At 37.7% G+C, this 12,564-nt stretch overlaps 1 protein-coding gene across 4 annotated transcripts in view; it reads right to left on the bottom strand.

Moving 5' to 3' along the window:
• HGF (hepatocyte growth factor) overlaps window positions 1–5,882 on the bottom strand; it is a 71,404-nt gene extending 65,522 nt beyond the window's left edge. Inside the window, exon 1 of one of the 4 annotated variants that reach the window (XM_009243076.4) lies at window positions 5,626–5,882. In XM_009243076.4, the coding sequence (XP_009241351.1) occupies window positions 5,626–5,713 (88 nt within the window). In that variant the 5' untranslated portion in view covers window positions 5,714–5,882. The remainder of the gene's footprint in view (window positions 1–5,625) is intronic. The other 3 variants (XM_002818296.6, XM_009243077.3, XM_009243078.3) reach the window with 3 other exon arrangements.
• Window positions 5,883–12,564: the final 6,682 nt, after the last annotated feature.

Genomic DNA, 12,564 nt, shown 5'->3' with positions numbered 1-12,564 from the left:
GGCTGCAATAAATTAGAGAAAACACGAGGTCCTCTAAATTTCTGAAACTCTGTAAAACTCCAAAGCACAATCTCCAAAAGACAATACTAATTCCTTCAATGATGATTTCATTTTTAATTTTGCTTTGCCTTACAGGATAGAATGGCTATGGTACAACAGATACAGTTTAAAAGACATTTTAACATGAAAATGAAATCAACCAAAAATCTGTCAACATGCTATTTATTGAGCATGGACCAAATGCCTTGTACAACACTGGCAATCTTATTGACTTGTCAAATGACTTTTTAATTACCTGATATGTTAACATCCCAATTTCTCAATCTAAAATATAAAAGTTATGTTAAACTTAAACTATAACCATTAAGTAAATATTTGAAAATCAATTTGGATTTTTTAAAATGTTATAAATATGCAAAGTTTTAGTTTTGTTTTTGAAATTTTATCCTTTAATCTCTGGCACGAAGAAAAAACTGATTCTTCCAAGCAAAGAAGGCATAATTCATTTGAAATTTTGGTTTCTGTCACAGAACCACGTTAATAGGAGATAAGTTTTTCCATTAAGAGTTTCTCTTTCCTTTGACCTTATTACACTATTTCTAAGGTGCTTTGAAATGCTTCATAGCATAATAGTTATATAATTTCCTGTATAAATTTGAATGTTTCTTAGAAATAAATGATAGTTAATTGATGAAAAAAATCTATGAAACAACTATTCACCAAAATAGAAGAGTGTTATACACATATTTCTTAAATATGTGTATAATTATATTAACTAAAAATATAAAATTGAAGTTGGCCTGATGTATAATGTATTTAGTATACATGTCTAAGTGTGAGGGAAAAGCCTAAAAATCAAAAAGTCTAAGACAAATATTAAATGTGTAATGTATTTTAATGTATCAAATGAAAAAAAATCTCTGGTCAATGTTCTGGTTTCTTTTCTCAATGCCACGCAAAATGAAGGCAAGCCATGAAGAAGATTCTGGAGAGCAGAGGTCTCCGTGGAATTGTTGATTGTATTTAATTCTAAATCTCCTCAGTTGTCCTACTGAAATGTGTTAATGTTTTGTTGTCCCTCATAAAAGCAGTCTACCCTTGCTTGCTGACAAATTTTCCAATCACTACCTTTCATCTAAAGATCAAAAAGCATTTTGAAAAACAAATAAATCTATTATTTCCCTTTACTAGATAATAAATAGAAGTGGAAAGCTTGTCTGGGGCTACAAAGCTATCAGGGGCAATCAGAACCAGACACCAGAATTCTCTTCTCACTATTTTGTTCTCATGACGTAGAAACTTTCCCTTTTAATTAAGTCATTTATACTAAGCCAGTAACTAATTAGTCAAAAATATGAAGTTGGAGCTAATTGTACGTCATGTAATCCGCACATCTATAAAATTAATTCCTTATTCAATAAAAGAAAAATTCAAAACAGAAGTCATTCAAAAACAGCATCTGAAAATAAAATTCCTTTGCTGAAAATAGTTTCAACTTTCTCTTCCATATGTATTAACAACTGATGCTTGTTTTACTGAAAACAGTTAAAAGCCAAGCTTAATTTGGGAAGAAACTCAAAAATATCTTTGGATCAGATTTTTCCCTACTATTTTTTGTGCATGACTGTTAGCTGAAGTTTATAAACAAAATATTGAAATGAAATCAAAGGGTGAGAGATCACTACAAATTTGTCATGCTTTCCTGTGCTTTAAATTACAACTCCTTTTTCCTCTTCTCCCAGCATGGGAAAACATTCTGGAAGCTATATTTCCTGAAGAACCTGAAGTCCCTGTTTTAGAGCTGAAATCATTAGGATCCTAGTGAAAACCTACACACAGAAAGTAGGGTCAAATGTATCAAGGTGCTTGAAGAAAGACACATTTCTCCCTCTGGTCCCCGCACCTCACACTCATTTCTCTCAGTACCTCATATATTTTCTTCTCTGTGTGGACTAACCATTGACTTCAAAGGAAAATCATGCAAGGAAAGGATTTGCAGGGTGTGGAAAGAAGCAGGAATCTGGCTCCACATATTCTGAGAAACCTATCCACATGATTAGTGATTAACAGATTGAAGTGGCAAGATGTTAAGATGAAAGTACACAAATAATTAATGGAAGGGAATGGTTGGGACTGGAGATTGTAAACTCTCCAAAGCCAAGAATTTCAAATAGAAGTCTAAATTTTTGTTGTTATTATCTAAGACATGGATTTTTGCAAATCGGCAGTCATCTCCCTTTCTTTAGAGAAGGCAACAATATCACAAATAAAGATACCAAGAAGACAGAGACTGTGTCAGATGTAAATCAAATGCTGGTATTTGAGAAGCTGCAGCATCATCTCTTCCAAGGGGATTTACAAAATGAAGTGATGTTCAGTGTGATTTGAGGGGCCTCCCTAGGTATTTTCTTCCTTCTCATTTCCAGTTCTTATTTAAGGTTTCATTCTTCTAGAAGCCTCATCCTGGCCTCCACCTTCACTGTCTGTTTCTGCCTACAACTTTCCTTCCACACAGGAACTGAAGCAACCACACTGAAGAACAACTTCAATCAAGTACCTTTTCAACAAAAAAACTTTCAGCTGCTCCCATGACATTCATTTTAAAGACCACATGGTTGAGCATGACCTTCAATCCTATCCATCCTACCTCATCTTACTTTTCCACTCACAGACAATATTCTCCATCACATGCCCAGTACTTCTGCCTCAAATGCTTGCCTTCAGTTGCTGTGTGGGGTCCTTCCTGGGACATTCCTTATACTTATGAACCTCGTACCTTGGGCCACTTGTGTTCCTGTGCTAAGGTACTGACTATTCTACCATCCGTCTTTTCATATGGACTTCAGTACGACATGACCCCTTAACCTGGTTTGATTCTCTCTGCTAAAAATGAACTCTCAACCATAGTACAAAGTATTTCTAACAGGGTTTTTTATAAATATATCACTTAGCCAAATGATTTTTTTAAAGTAAGTTTTGGTTGATTTCACTGCTGCTGGCTTCAATATAAATGAAAAAAGGAAAAAAAAAAAAAACCACCACATAGTTCATTCACATACATTTGGGTAGGAATCTCAGCTCTGTCACTTAACTCACAAAGAAATAAGATAACTGAGGTCTTTGAACCTCAGTTTCCTCAGGCAAAATGAGTCCAATAGTGCCAACCCTATTAGAATTAAGTAAGGTGTACTTTACTACTTGGTTCATATCAGTTGCTCAACAAATTTAAGTTCCTTTCTCATTTGTTCATCTTTACATCCCCCACATACTCTTGAACATTAGGTGCTCATTTAATGCTTCTTTTATTACAGAGGATTGGATATTTGTTTCCCATGTAGGTGGGAATGAATAGAGGGTAATTCTATATAGGCTAACTCCTACAAAGATGGCGTGGGCCCATTATATTGAATATTTCTTAAGCTTTTAAAAAAGTATCTCCGTAATGTATTCTGTTGATAACTGGTTGTCAACTTACCGTATATACTTCTTTCCTAACAATGTGTTATTTTACAATATGTACAAATATAAATTCATAGAATAATTATAATCAAAGCTAGTAACAACAAAAGAAACCTCTAAATAGTCAATATTAAATGTCATTTAAAAAAGAACAAACTTTGTATGTTCTAAGAGGCTACCCATGTTTTTTATTTTAAAGGTTATTAAAAAAAAACTATCAAAATAAACTGGCCATCTAAACAAAGGCGCACCCTCCTTTGATGACAATTTTAGAATTATCCACTTCAGGAATTATTCACAGCATATTTGTAATTCCCAACTGGACTCTCCTTGCCTGCCAGCACTCTTGGGCTGCATTCTGCCTGTACTCAGGAAACACAGTCATTTCTACATTAGGCAAAGTGAAATATAATTACAAATGTATGTCTCCTGCCAAAAGTTCATAATGCATGCCAAAAACAAATAGACACTGCCTATGGTTGATCTACTGTTTGGGTTTTCCACACTGTGTTCCCCTTGCATTAGCACAGATGAATTCAGGTAACCAGATTCTACTTAAGAACAGTGACATTTTCATCTTTAAAAATGAAAACCCTCAAAATATTAGCAATTATTTCAATTTAAGCTCAAAATCCCCTAAACCAGCAGTCATCTGTGAGGCATTTTTTTTTTTTTCTTCTTGAGATGGAGTCTCGCTCCGTTGCCCAGGCTGAAGTGCGGTGATACAATCTCGGCTTACTGCAACCTCCACCTCCCGGGTTCAAGAGATTCTCCTGCCTCAGCCTCTCAAGTAGCTGGGACTACAGGTGCCTGCCACCATGCCTGGCTAATTTTTTGTATTTTTAGTAGAGACAGGGTTTCACCGTGTTAGCTAGGATGGTCTCGATCTCCTGACCTTGTGATCTGCCTTCCTCGGCCTCCCAAAGTGCTGGGATTACAGGCATGAGCCACCGCACCCGACCCTGTGAAGCGATTTTAACATGACACATCTCAGGTATGAAAACCTGCTTGATTTGAACTCACTGCTTTTTCACTTCTTCAGAAATCTTACCTAAATGCTTTCAAAGTGACCCTTTCCAAACAGTGTCATTTTCCAAAAGGGCCACTTCACAAAATAAAAGAAAACCAGGTGGGTTGAATGATTTTCCTTTTCATTTAGCAAATTCTTGAGTTTTTTAACCCTTGTACCATATCAAAAACTAGATCAGAGGTCTGATAAATTTCATATTTACCATCTCAAAAGATACAGCCAGTTCTCTTTTTTATATTGTAAAAAGGCCATGTCTCCATCTGGGCATTTGTTCCACTCTTTTATTCCCCTGTGCCTACCCTTGATATTCACTGCCTTCTCCCGTTGGCACCTCAGCCTCTACAATGATACAACAAAATACAGATGTTTCCTCTCGCCCTGATAACAAGAGAAACTTCCCAAAGCAGCAAACGAGATCTCTAAACCCCCAGGCAATATGAACTTTCAAGCAACTCCTCCCCAAACGGTAAATCCAAGGGAGAAAGTGGGAGACAGAGATGGGCAGTTCTGCAGCTTTAATCGAAGTCTCCGTGCACTGCAGTTTCAAAGGGCAGGCATCCATACCCAGAAAGAATAAGATCTTTAAAAAGAGGCTTTCTCTTTCATTTTTATGATATGCAAATACTCAGAGTTTATTCTGCCTCCTCAAAATGAAAACCTGTACAAAGTCGTAATTTGGCTCCAAATGTTGACTAGGTGATGTGGAGTAGTGGATTCTCATGAAAAATTGATCTCTGGAAAAGGATGACTTCCTTCTGGACTGACCATCACTCTTGCCTCTTCAGACCAGCCCCTCTCTTTAGCTTTAAACTTGTCCAAAGCAGCCAAGTTCAGCCAGTATTAGCACTTCCTCCCTATCTCATAATCCACAACTATTAGGCTAAATGGGACGGGGCTTGTGTTGGAGGTGGAGGGGAGTTGAGGGAAAGTTAATTATCATTTTAAATGCTATTCAAACAACAAAAAAATGAATGTCAAAAGAAAGCATAATGAGAGCTTTTAGAAACCTATACTACATACTGAGTTCAGAAAGGATGCTGGGAATAGGGTAAAAAGAGGGTGTTAAAAGGAATAGGGAAGGTTAGCAGGAGAGTTAAATACTAACACTAATAATGAAGAAGAAGAAGGGAACTAACCTGCATAGGGGATGGCGATGGGGAGCAGGAGGAGATGCAGGAGGACATGCTGCAGCAGCAGGGCTGGCAGAAGTTTGGTCACCCACATGGTGCTGCTGGACGGGCTGGCGGATCCCTCTGGAGGAGATGCCTGGGTGAAAGAATCCTGTTCGGAGTCAGTGTCTAAAAGAGCCAGTCGGCTCTGAGCTGCTTTTTATTGCGATGAGCTAAGTTTGTTGTGTGATTAACTGGAAAGATCTAGGTCTGAACTCCCTCTTACGGTAAGAAACTGTTTAACAAGAGCCCTTTACTCTCTTCCAGCCCCCTCCTTTCCTCACTCGCCCCCCCCCTTCAACACCACCAAACAGATCCCTGCAACCCCCCCATTCCCCGCCTCCCCCCAACTCCACGCTTAGGAAAGAAACTTACAAAGAAAAGGTCACCTGGCCTGAGGCCAGCTTCAATTTGGAAGCTGGAGCTCCAGATCCCAGTGGCTCCTATCCGAGTAAGGAAAGGAGGAGCAAGGCTGAGCCCAATGGCTAAATCAAGGCACAGGCAGAGGACCAATTCGCTCAATTTAAACAGGAAAATACATGTGTTTATATATCTATTTGGGAAAAGAGGAAGGGGAAGCAGCATAAGAAGAAAACGAAGAGCTGTCTTTCAGCCAAATATGCCCCAGCTCCTAATCTGTCTAGTTTTCCTGCTAGAGCAATTGAGAGATTCAAAACACTGACACAGGTTCTCTAGGGGTTTAGAGACCTGGGAGAGGCGGGAGGGAGGCCAGGGAGGAGAGCCCAGGCATGTGCAGCCCAGGTAGAAAGAGGTTAGTTAAGAAAAGGGTGTGGTATTGTGGGGCCAAAATAAGCAAGCAAAACAAAAGCACGCAGATTGTCAGATGAAAAAATTGCCCCTGCCCCATGGGCTCAGAGCAGGCAGCCTTTTTTTTTCTTTTTTCACAAACTGCTAAACTCACGAAATACCACACATTTACCCAAAGTATACAAAATAAACTTGTCTGATCTGACTTTTTAAGAGAAAGTCCAAGAAATAGTCATTGTCCATAGCCTGTCCCTGACAGGTAAATATGCCGTGTGTCCTTGTACAGGCACACATGTGCACACAACACGTTCACATATGTTGGTGTATACGTACATATACACTGGTTAGGACTGACTTTCACCGGAAATCCCTCAAGCTGTTTGAATTTGTGAGTACTGAATATGCCTCTCTTTTCCAGCTTCATCTGCCTGTACACGACAGCCAGCTTCCCAAAGTGTAAGTGGAAAGAGGAGGAGCTTGTATGGGCATGGGGGGACTCCTAGGTATCAAATCTTTGTGAGATCATTGCCCAGACCCCTCACTTGATTCAGAGAATTTGTCTTTGCACCCAAAGGTGGATGCTCTGGTAACTTTAAGCAAGAGCCTGCTTTATTTCTAATGGATGCCGAGGGATACTTGGCCCTGTGTCTCTCTGAGATGGATATTAGTAGAGAACAGTGCCCCCGTCCACAGAGGAAGAGAAAGCAGGCCAAATGTGGGAATGACTAGAGCGGTGTGTATCTGTACAGAAGTGATTGTGGGGCTGAATTAAACTCATCCACAGAACAGCCTTCCCTCCACATACCACCTTCATTTGTCCTCCAGCTCCTCTACTCCCACTTTCAGGGAAAAACAACCTGCCTGATAAGTCCGTGAAGTTGTGGGATATCTAGAGAAGCTAGGGATTAAGAGAATTCCTTTTGAGGGATCTATTTTATATGACCCATTTCTATTGCTAATCCTTCTCGTTTATCATTTTCTCCTTACTTAAAAATCATTTGTCAGCCTCTCTCTGGTGTCCCCAGGATCCATTTTACTGTTCAGTAGACTTTTTGGGAAATCTCAGTTCAATGCATAGCCTGACCATGACCCTGAATTGCTCCACTGCATCTCTTGTGCTTTATTAGGGTGTAGGGGCTCAGAAAAATGATACCCCAAATGAAGACCTCAGAAGCAGCTCTCTCTGACCTTCTCCCGCCCTCCAGTCTCCGGCCCTTCATTCTCCCGCAAGGCGAGGCATAGAAACTAGAATCCCTCTTTCCCAAGGTGGTTCCTAGAAATCAGAACCCTTTTTCCCAAACCAGCCATAAAACCTAAGCATATCACTCTAACACCTCAACTTTCTGTGTGAAATTTGGCCATAAAGACATTATCTGACCTACCTTGTTTGATCATAGCTCGTAAGACCCCATTCCAGAGAAGGTCCTGCCCCATACCCAGAAGGAATGAGTACTGCACAGAGATGCCAGGAAGAATCTCACCTTGCCAGGCGTCCCCACTCAGTCTGTTAGCATGAGATCATATTCCTTTTGTACAGTTGTATTTCTCCACACCTGCCCACACTTTGTTGAACCTAAGCATAAAAACGGACAATTTCTTTTGTAACTTTGGGTCTTTGTTCTAAAGGCTCTCCAGTTGTGTAAATTATGATCAAATAAATGTGTATGCCTTTTCTCCTATCGATCTGCCTCTTGTCAGTAATTTTTTTTAGCAAACCTTCAGAGAACAATGGAAAAGTTTTCCCTTGGCCCAACAAGGGATTAAGGCTGTTTTTACAAGAAGTTAGATTTTTCTGTAAGTAAATTCCTGTAGGTAAGGAAAGAAAAAGAACAGTGTTTCTATTTATTTTTTTTCTCTCAGAAAAAAAACTAGAGTCAGGGTTGTAAATTATTGTTATAAGTTTGGAGCAAAATCCATCTGAGATAAGGGGTTCAGGACATTAGAAAACTGAATAAACTTATTTATTAGGTCACACATTTTCATGATTTTTACTGTCGCATTAAATATGGTAAATACAACTTAAAACCTATATAATTTATATATTCATGTTTCTTGTTGACAAAAATTATTTGGTCTTTCTTTACTGAAATTGTTGCTAAGATACACTGAGCTCTTAATGTATGCTAAGCATCATATTACGTACCATTGAAAATTATTTGATCCTTACAGTAAGTTTAAGATTATTAAAATTCTCATTTTATGGTTGAGGAAACATATTAAGTTGTTTTTATTCTTAAATAACTTGCCTAAGATCCCAAAGTAATATTCAAGTGTGAGATTCAGATTAGTCATACCCCATAGGATGGTATAAATTTTTTTTAACCCCACGAGGAGAAGAATCACATGTTCCAGAGTATAATCACCAAAATAAGTCTGAGACTGGATATATAGGAGATCCTCCATAATAATTTATAAAATAATACATAATTTTAAATCTTTCAAAACTATAAAGGAATACTCAAATTCTAATTATGCTATTGGTTTAGTCTATTTTGATAACATATTCTCTTTGTTTTTTCTAAATTATGCAATGTTTTATTCCCATCATCTACTGATTGCCTTACATAGGCATACATCATTTTATTGACCTTCACTTTATTGTACTTCACAGATAATGTGTTTTTACAAATTCAGTTTTGTGGTGTCCTCGAATTGAGCAAGTCTGTTGGTGCCGTTTTTCCCACAGCATGTGCTCACTTTGTGTCTCCATGTCACATTTTGGTAATTCTTGCAATATTTCAAATATTTCCTTATTATTTTACATGATGATCTGTGATCAGTGATCTTTGATGTTACTGCTATAATTGTTTTGGGCACCACAAACCACAACTCAAACTTAATCCATTCATGTATGTATTCTGACTACTCCACTGACGAGCTGTTCACCCATCTCTCCCCCTCCCCTCAGGCTTCTCTATTTCCTAAAACACAACATTATTGAAATTAGGCCAATTGATAGCCCTGCAATGACCTCTAAGTGTTCAAGTGAAAGGAAGAGTTGCGTGTCTCTTCCTTGAAATCAAAAGCTAGAAATAAATTAAGCTTTTGGGGAAAGGCAGGCCCAAAGATGAGTTAGGTCAAAAGCCAGTCCTCTTGCACCAGTTATCCGGGTTGCAAATGCAAAAGAAAAGTTCTTGAAGCAAGTTAGAAGTGCTACTCCAGTGAACACACAAATGATAAGAGAGCAGAGCAGCCTTATTGCTGATATGCAGAAAATTTGAGCAGTCTAGATAGAGGATCAAACCAGCTGCAATATTCCCTTAAGCCTTAAGCCAAAGCCACAGCAAGGCTCTGAACATCAAGCAAGACCCTCCATCAGCAAAAAGATTATCACTCACTGAAGGTTTATATGATCGTTAGCATTTTTTAAAAATAAAGTATTTTTAAGTTAAGGTATGGACATTTTTAAACATAATGCTATTGCAGACTTAATAGTCTGCTGTGTAACTTTTCTATGCACTGGGAAAAAAAAATTCATGTAACTTGCTTTATTGCAATTTTTGCTTGATCACAGTGGTCTGAAACCAAACAAGCAGTATCTCCAAGGTAAGCCAGTACTTCTTAAGTGTTAAACAGTTTGAACAAATCCCCAAACAATTGTGTCTGAAAAGTTTTTGATAAAATAACTTGTAAAGAGATTACTTTAAATACTGCAATTTATGTAAATACTTAAATACTAGATGGATACTCATTACCCTATAATACCATTTTAAATCTGTCCTATGATTGAGGGTTCTAGTATCTCATGGATACTAGATGGATTTAATGGAAAAGCCTCTATTACTGTGCTCTTTAAAAGGCTGCTGCTTTAACACAGTATCTTTCTTTGTCTTAAGCCCATGTTTCTCCACAAGTGATGCTTGTAAGAACATACGTGGGGAATAAGCTGACATGACCTTATGATCTGTAGATTACTAATGAGTTTTGTGTTATTGAACTGGTCATTTTGTTTACTAAACGCCTGTGATTACTAATGCGTTTTGTGTTCTTGAACTGTCATTTTGTTTATTAAATGCCTGTCACATGCCAGGTGCCGTTCTGTTTCTGCTACCACTTGGATAGGCTCAGCTTAGTCATAGGCCTGCTTTCAAATCCCAGCTGAGTCACTTACTAAAACAATTACAAATTGAGGAAGCTAATTTAGCGCCCTAATACCTCAGTTTCCCTATCACCAAAATGGGGCTGTATGTGTCAGCTGCTGTACTAAACACTTCATATGTATTATCTCACTTGCCCTTACACCTTGCCTCAGAAAGAAAAGGGTATGTGTATCTAAGAGGTATATCTTATTATTGTCATTGACTTACAGGTAATGAAATCAACATTTAGAGATGGTAACTTGGTTTAGGTTAAACTATTAATGAAATGTGATTTCAAGACACCAGCTATCCAGGTATCAAATCACTGCTATGAAACACTATGCCACATTGAAAGAGATCCAGATTAAGAAATTTCCAGCATTCCTTTTCTCTTTAAAATTAGATTATTCTACTTTTCTGAATTCTTTAGTAGCCGCTATACTTCTATACAATTTTTACCTTCCAAAACTATGAAGGAAGCACTTGTGTAATCTTTGGTATTGCTTACTTTTCCTACACAACCAGATATTCTCATTGTTTTCTTGTTTGTTGATTCTACCCTCTAACTGGTCATTTTTTATCTTTAGATCTTGCCACTGAATATGTTGACTACCTTTAATGTAGGAAATATTACAAAATACATTACAATTTGAATCAGACAAAAACCACTTTAAACACATGAAGCAGAAACTAAAATCTATATGACACAAGCAAGTATGATGACATATTTATTTGCAAAATTATTGAAGAGTGGGTACAACATCCATGCAGACACCTAGACCTGTGATGTTGAATATAGTAGCTATAAGCCACATGTTCCTATATATATTCAAAATTAAATTAATTAAAACTAAACTTCCTCTGTTGTGTTTAGTAATCACATATGAGTGGTTGGTGGCTCCCACAGTAGATAATGCAGATACAGAATATGTCCATCATTGCAGAAAGCTATATTAGGTAATGTTGATCTAGTCTAAGATGATTGGTGTAAATGTAGTCTAAATGTGATTATGGGCAAATCAAGATAATGACTATTAAAGGCATAATTGTAAAAGATACTAAAAAGTTATCTGTATGTTGGTGGCACTTTAGTTTGAACCCCCCTTTCTTTCTACTAGTATTTTGCAGTAGTATATTGCGAACAAGGATAACAGGACCTTGATTACTTTGTCTTTTGAACATAAGGTAACAATGACTGAAGATAGCTCCTTGTTCAGAGAGTATGCCAAGCACATACCACAGACACAAGCCCAGAGAAAATGGTTAAAGAAAAGTGTTTTAAAATAGTTGTGTCTAACAAAACACCTGTCTACAAAGGAATGTGATGCAATCTATAGAGTCAAGTATAGAGTCTTTGGGAATTTGGTGAGTCTTTGTCCATTACATAATAAAAATGACCTAATTGAAAGCAACTGACAGGACTTCAGTACACATTATAGACTTAATGTAAAGGTTTTATTTTTATTAATTCATCGATTAACCACTAAAAGGACTCTAATGGTTACTCAGTCAAATCATAGTCTCAACCACTCACCCAGGACTTTGCCACACTCCCAGGAAATCTGTTGCAGAATTTGTGGTGAGACCACAAAGCAACATCCAGGAAAATGACAGTAACAGTTAAAGTACAGCATCACAGGATAGGAATTGTCATGTGTGTAAAAATAGCAGGGTTATTTTTTTCCTTTAGAAATATGCCATATATACTTAAACAGCATTTTTATATTGTTCACTATGACTATAAAATAATAGCAGAGTACATATTAAGAGAAATTCTTCTCAAACAGAAAAGACCGTCATGACTTGAGCTGTGTTTTGCATTTTGGGAGTAAAGAGAGGACAGGCGTTGAGAACACCAGGAAATCTGAGCTAAAACTAAACTCTGATGCTGCATTTTCGGTTTTCTTTTCTGAGCCACGAGGGGCCATTTTCTGAATCCAGGGGGCCTAGTTAACTAACACTCATCACCTTGTGCTTAGAGGCCAGCTTTTATGTATTTCCAGGTGTTGGCTGCTTTGTTAAATCTGGAGTGCCCCCAAACTTATAAAGCCCAAGCACT

The sequence above is a fragment of the Pongo abelii genome, chromosome 6, assembly GCF_028885655.2.
Source record: "Pongo abelii isolate AG06213 chromosome 6, NHGRI_mPonAbe1-v2.0_pri, whole genome shotgun sequence".
In the NCBI taxonomy this organism is placed as follows: Eukaryota; Metazoa; Chordata; class Mammalia; order Primates; family Hominidae; genus Pongo; species Pongo abelii.
Note: the sequence above shows the minus strand (reverse complement) of the source record. Positions and strands in the feature narration are given on the sequence as shown.